Here is a 7,351-nt window from a genome sequence, read left to right on the forward strand (position 1 = left end):
TAAAAAGAGACAAAGAGCAGAAAGGAGACAGATAGTGAAAAAGGAGACAGACAGTGAAAAGAGACAGACAGTATAAGAGAGATAGTAGAAAGGAGACAGTAAAAAGAGACAGACAGCAGAAAGGAGACAGACAGTATAAGAGAGATAGTAGAAAGGAGACAGTAAAAAAGAGACAGACAGCAGAAAGGAGACAGATAGTAGAAAAGAGACAGACAGTAGAAAAGAGATGGTAGAAAGGAGACAGTAAAAAAGAGACAGTAGAGAGGAGACAGTAGAAAGGAGACAGACAGTAGAAAGAAGACAAACAGATGAAGAGGAGACAGACAGTAGAAAGGAGACAGTAAAAAAGGGACATCCTTTAAATGAGAGAAAAGAAAGAAAAGAAGAAATGATATACAGGAAAAATTATATAAAGGAGACAGTTGAAGAAAGGAGACATATAAACAAACACTACTAATATATAAAATATATATATGTAGTATATTTAATATATAGAAGATACAGAAGATATACAATAAGAAGAGCATATATTAGAATACAGTTTTTATTTTAAACATTATATATATATATAATATTTAAAATAAAACTGTATACAATATACAATATTACACATAATATATTAATATATATATCTATATATATATATATATGCATGCATGCATGCAGAATTGAAGTGTCTGTGTGTACACCCCAAGAAAGACTTACAGAGACAGTTTGAAGAGGCAAGACTCCTGACGTTGCGAAGATTTTATATTTGTCGTCTTTTGTTTTTTCTAATATGCTGAGGTGAATGCCTCTTTGCTCGTCTTCGTGAGATATCCACAGCTGAGCAAACAAACAATAAACAAAGCACACAAAGCTTTATATATAGATATGCATATATATATTATATATATATGTATACATATATATATATATGTATATACCTATGTAGTGAATATACAATATAATATATTTATTATATTTTAAGAACTTAATGAGTACTATAAGAAAAACAAAAACGAAAAAAGAAAGAAAGACAGACTGCAACTATAAACAAGACACAATACAGTGCATGCATGCATGCATGCATGCAGAAAAAAAAGAAAAAGAAAAGAAAAGAAAGACATTAAGAAACCAGCAAAGTAGTAAAACAAACAAACAAACAAACAAACAAACAAACAAACAAACAAACAAACAAATAATAAATAAGGAAACAAATACTAAACAATAAATAAATAAATAAATAAATAAATAATAAACAGACAAACAGACAAACAAGTAATAAATAAATAAACAAGCAGACAAATACTAAATAAATAAACAAACAGACAAATACTAAATAAATAAACAAACAAACAATAAATAAACAAATAAACAAACAAACAATAAATAAATAAATAAATAATAAATAAATAAATAAACAAACAAACAAAGACAAAAAAGTCTGACCTCCTCTTCAAAGTTGCAAACTCGCGGTGGTTGCCCTTTGGGTTCGAGGCGGGTGGAATGACACTCCGATACTAAGCCGATGCCTGCACGAGCCTAAACAATCAAACAGCAGCAGCAGCAGCAGCAGCAGCAGCAGCAGCAGAAGGAGCAGCAGGAGGAGCAGCAGGAGGAGCAGCAGGAGGAGCAGCAGATGCAGCAGAAGAAGCAACAGGAAAAGAATCAGAAACAGAGAAGCAGCAGGAGAAGCAGCAGCACAAGAAGAAGATCCAGCAGCAGCAGCAGCAACAGAAGCAGAAGCAGCAGCAACAGAAGCAGCAGCAGTGGCAGCAGTAGCAAGAGTAATAATAAATACAGCAGCAGAAATAAGAGGAGACGTAATATATCCAGCAGCAGAGTCAACAGCAGCAGTAGCAGCAGCAACAAAACAATAACAGCAGCAGCAGCAACAGTAGTAGAAGCAGCAGCAGCAGCAATAGCAACAGTATAACAACAACAGCAGCAATACAAGGACAGCAACAGCAGCAAACCAACAGCAGGAGCAGCACAACAAAAGCAACAGCAGCACCAGCAACACAGCAGCAGCAGCAAACTAGAAACAGCAGCAGCAGCAGCAGCAGCAAACCAGAAACAGCAGCAGCAGCGGCAGCAGCAAAAAAATAAAAAGGAGACAGACAAGAGCGATGGGGTCTTCATTCGATGAATGCAGCACAACTTGGAAAGTGCGAGGCTCCGTGCCTCCGCCCTTCAAATCCCTACACAACAACCCAAACCCTAAACCCTAAACCCTAAACCACAAACCCTAAACCCTAAACCCTAAACACTAAACCCTAAACCCTAAACCACCAACCCTAAACCCTAAACCCTAAACACTAAACCCTGAACCCTAAACACTAAACCACCAACCCTAAACCCTAGACCACCAACCCTAAACCCTAAACACCAAACCCTAAACACTAAACCCTAAACACTAAACCCTAAACCACAAACCACAAACCCTAAACCCTAAGCCTTTAACCATAAACCCTAAACCGTAGACCCAAGACCCTAAACCATATACCCTGACCGCTAAAACATTAACCTTAAACGCTAAACCCTAAACCGTAAACCCTAAACCCTAAACCCTAAACCCTAGACACTGAACGCAAAAACAGCTGTTGGAGAGGGATGCGTACTTTATATGAGATATGTACATCACCACGCAGCCCCCATCTGCAAGAAAACACAAACCCTAAACCCTAAACCCTAAACCCTAAACCCTAAATTCTAAACCCTAGACAGTTAAAACCACCAAGCCCACGTGCAGTTGCAGAGACATAAGAGTTAAGACACGCATAGAGCCGTAAACCGAAAACCCTAGACTCTAAACCCTAAACCCTAAACCCTAGGCACGTGGCCCCGAAGAGCATGCAGAGAGACTAATAAGAAGTAGACAAGGAGAAAGCCCTGTAAGGGCATTAAAGAAGAAGCAAAAGGAGACAGCAAGCGCATCTCTAGTATAAATCTTGCGGTGTATCTGCAGCTCTGGGGTGTATAGGCAGCCTCACCAACGGCCTCCCGGCGCAGCGAAGTCTACAAGCAAAACAGAGACAAAAGAAAATAATTAAATATATAAAAAGATGTACAGACAGCAGGAAGGAGACAGAGACAAAGAGAGACACCATTCAAACAACAATAAACAGTAAGCAAAGAGAACAAACAAACAAACAAATGAATAAATAAATAAACAAATAAACAAATATGCAAACAAATTAAGAAAATAAACAAACGAACAAATAAACAAGTAAACAAATAAACAAACAAACAAACAAACAAATAAAAAACAAACAAACAAATAAACAAACAAACAAACAAACAAACAAACAAACAGATAAATAAATAAACAGCATGCAACAACAACAAACAAGAAAGAAAGGAGACAGGGAAAGAAGGAGACAAACAAACTCAGAGTAAAACAAAAGTTAAAACAAAAACCGCATGCATTTACACGTAGCACATATATATATATATATATATATATATATATATATAAACCCTAGCTGGGGTGTCTCTACGGTGCTGTTTATTTATCTCTTAATTCTTACTGTTTGCTTTGCTGCTTCCTTAGACTTTGTTCTCTCTTTTAAAGAAGGGCGTGCATCAGGGGGGCCCTTCGCTGCTGTCTCCTTATTCAATTGAGGGGCCTCTGTCTTTGTCTTTAATTCGAGTGTACCCACAGCAGACAGCTGCCTACCTTCTGTCTCTCTGTCTCCTTGCTGCTCTTTGGGAGGCCCCCCTGTCTCCTTTCGTTCAACAGCTGCTGTCTTGGAGACGCCCCCTTGCTCCTTCGAGAAAGATGCCTTCCACTCTATTTGCTGCTGCTGCTGCTGCTGCTGCTGCTGCTGTTGCTGCTGTTGCTGCTGCTGTTGCTCCTGTTGCTGCCGCTGCAGCTCTTGCTGCATCTGCAGATGCTGCAGCTTTTGCTGCTCTTGCTGCACCAGCTGCAGCTGCAGCTGCTGCTGCTGTTCCTGCTGCTGCTGTTGCTGCTGCTGTTGCTGCTCCTGCTGCTGCAGCTGTTGCTGCTGTTGCTGTTGCTGCTGCTGTTGCTGCAGCCGTTGCTGCTGCAGCTGCAGCTGCTGTTGCCGATACTGCTGCTGCTGCTCTTCCTCTTTGGCTACAGCGGATTCTATATTAGGAAAGGCACCTGCAGGGCCCTTACCGGGGGTGAGCCCCACACCCCCTTCAAGAGAAGCTGCTGCTGCTGCCTTGGATGCAGCAGCAGCAGCAGCATCAGCGGCAGCACCCTGGGCCGCAGGAATAGCAGCAGGAGAAGCATCATATCCAGATGCATGACCCAGCAGCAAACACGACCGCAAGCTCTGCTGCTGTCCCTTTTGCTGCTGCTGCTGCTGCTGCTGCTGTCGCTGCAGGGCGGGCAAAGGCATTGAGATTGGCGTTGACGTGTGCTCAGCCGCTGCTTTTGCTGCTGCATCTTTATCTTCAGGTGTATAGGCAGCTGGAGGCCTTGTGAGAGACGAAGAAAGAGACAGAATATCACCGGGGGCCCCCTTCTTCTTATCTGGGGGCCCTGAAGCAAAACAAAACAGACAGAAAACACGCCTGCTGCTGCTATTACTGCTGCTGCTATTACTGCTGCTGCTGCTGCTGCTGCTCCTGCTTCTGCTGGTAATACTGCTCCTGCTGCGCATCTTGCTGCGGCTAATTGTGCTGCTGCCGCTGTTGCTGCTCCTGCTAATACTGCTGCTGTCTTGTCTGCTGCTAAAGCTGGTAGTACTGCTGTTGTTGCTGCTGCTAGTATTGCTGCTGCTGCTGCTGTGCTATTACTGCTGCTGTTACTGCCAATGCTGCTGCTGAGACCGCCGCTGCTGCAAATATTGCTGCTGCTTCTGCTGCCCTAGCTGTTGTTAATACTGCTACTGTTACTAATACCACTGCTGCTGCTGCTGCTGCTGCTGTGCGAGTACTGCTGCAGCAGCAGCAATACTAATAGAATGGGCCCTACCGGCTTTGCTGCGATAGGCGCCCCCTGCCTTAGGAGGTAACAGTGAGATGGCTTTTAAACGAGAAATAACGAGACTAGGGGGCCTCCTGAGGGGCCCCCCATGGGCCCCCGGGGGGCCCCCAAGAGGGCCCCCAAAGGGGCCCCCGTGGGCCCCGTAGGCTCCGTAGGCCCCGTAGGCCCCGTAGGCCCCGTGGGCCCCGTGGGGCCCCTGGGGCCCTTGGGGCCCATGGGGCCCCTGGAGCCCGTGGGGCCCCTGGGGCCCCTGGGGACCGTGGGGCCCTTGGGGGCCCTCGAGGGTACCTAAGCAATCAACAGCAGGAGACAAGCGAATGAATGTTGTTCCTAAACCCTAAACCCTAAACCCTAGAGCCTAAACCCTAAAGCCTATAGCGTTGGAAGTATTATTTGTCTGGGGTTTAATTAATCGTAAGGTGTTGGTATTGACGGTCGGGCGAGGAGAGAAAGAACACACAAAAACCCTAAACCCTAAACCCTAAACCCTAAACCCTAAACAGTAGATCCCAAACCCAACAACTCCTAAACCCCAAACCCTAAACCCTCAACCCTGAGAGCTAATGCATAGAGGAGGAAGGTCTCTAATAAGCACCTTGAGGAGAGGCAGCAGCAGAGACAGAAGAAGCAGCAATCGCAGCAGCTGCTGCTTGGGCCTCCACGTCTTTAAGGCTTAGCTTCCCATAAGCCCTCCGCTGCAGCAAACTCTGCTGCTTAGAGACAGCAGCCTTTCTTGCTGTCTCCTCGTCTTCTGCTGAAGCAACACACACATTCTGCTGCTCGCTGCTGCTGCTTCAGCTACATTCCTGATGCTGCACCAGCAACAACTGCAGCAGCAGCAAGAGCAGCAGCAGCAACTGCAGCGGCACATGCAGCAGTTACTGCTGCAGCAGCAGTTGCTGCAGTAGCATGAGCAGCAGAAGCAGCAGATGCAGCCAAAGTAGCAACAACTGCAGCAGCAATAACTACAGCAGCAGCAACTGTAGCAGCAGCAACTGTAGCAGCAGCAACTGCAGCAGCAGCAACTGCAGCAGCAGCAACTGCAGCAGCACTTACGGGTGTCGGCGTGGGCCTGTCTCACATGAAGAGCGATTGGCGCCGCCTGAGCAGCACAAAGACATTTATTTATTTATTTATTTATTTATTTATATATCTATCTATCTCTCTATTTATTTATTTACTTTCTTTCTCGTTTTCTCTTCTTCACCCTCACCAGAATCCTTTCAAATGCACCAATCACTACTTGTTTGCATGCATGCATGCATGCATGCATGCATGCATGCATGCAGTGCCTGTGTGTGTAGGGGGGTGGTGATTGGGTGGGGTTGTTAGTAGTTGTTTGTGGCTCTGCATACAGTAAAGAGGAGGTGTCTCTCTTTGCTGAGGACGGCGCCGTCATGCATATTTAAAGAAGGCCGGCGGAGACAGCTGCTGCTGCTGCTGCTGCTGCTGCTGCCGCCGCTCTGCTGCATCGCGTTCATTTCAAGCCGAGTTGCAGGGGCTCTCACTAGGCTTCTACTCAGCAAGCACGAACTTGGAGACACCCCCCTGCTGCTGCTGCTGCTGCTGCTGCGTGCATGCGCCTCAGGAGGCACAAACTCTACCCGCTTCCTTCTCTCTGTCTCCTCTTCGCCTTTGCTGCTGCTGCGGGGGGCCCCCCGCAGCAGCAGCCCACCAGAAGGCCGGAAGGTTCGTAGATCCGCCTTCTGCTGCTTCTGCTGCTGCTGCTTCTGCTGCTGCTGCTTCTGCTGCTGCTGCTGCTTCTGCTGCTGCTGCTGCTGCTTCTGCTGCTGCTGCTTCTGCTGCTGTTGCAGCAGCGACCTAAGAGCTTCTTCAAGCTCTCTTCTCGCAGTCTCTATAGCGGGGTGAATATGGCTGCATGCAGATAGATGCTGCAGCACATTACTTATTTGTTCTTTAAAGAGAAAGGCCTCTTCGCTGTCTTCATTTATATATCGATGACCCTCTCGAATTAAAACAAAAGTAATGCTGCTGCACATAGCTAGCAATGCATGCAGCAGCAGGCTGCGCTCTCTTGCTAGCTGAAAGGAGACACATAAACAAACAAAGAAGGAGACAGATATGTACACTTTTAAATAAAGAAAGAGACAGTAAAAGAAATAAAGATATACTCTACAATATATAAAACCTTTAATATAATAACACACACCCACTTCATACAAAATACTATGCTGTCTATTTATATATAAACAAATTATATTATATATTTCTATGCGAACAAATTATATTATATATTTCTATGCATGCAAGCTATATAATATGTCCCTATACAAACAAATTATAGGCAAACAAATTCGCATATAATGCCGTCTGTGTAAATATATATTTATATATATATGAATATATATATATACATTATATATATACATTATATATATATACATTATA

At 44.5% G+C, this 7,351-nt stretch overlaps 1 protein-coding gene across 1 annotated transcript; it reads right to left on the bottom strand.

Annotated features, from left to right (window-relative positions):
* Positions 1 to 705: 705 nt before the first annotated feature.
* Positions 706 to 6,942, bottom strand: EAH_00059220 (neurofilament triplet M protein, putative; the record flags this gene model as incomplete). Its single annotated transcript, XM_013393607.1, has 9 exons — positions 706 to 825; positions 1,432 to 1,524; positions 2,105 to 2,183; positions 2,604 to 2,640; positions 2,976 to 3,000; positions 3,513 to 4,495; positions 4,931 to 5,230; positions 5,999 to 6,044; positions 6,298 to 6,942. Coding segments are annotated over 9 exons (2,328 nt in total), but the record flags the coding sequence as incomplete, so codon positions are not given.
* Positions 6,943 to 7,351: the final 409 nt, after the last annotated feature.

Source organism: Eimeria acervulina, genomic scaffold, assembly GCF_000499425.1.
Source record: "Eimeria acervulina Houghton genomic scaffold, Eah_scaff1387, whole genome shotgun sequence".
Taxonomy (NCBI): Eukaryota; Apicomplexa; class Conoidasida; order Eucoccidiorida; family Eimeriidae; genus Eimeria; species Eimeria acervulina.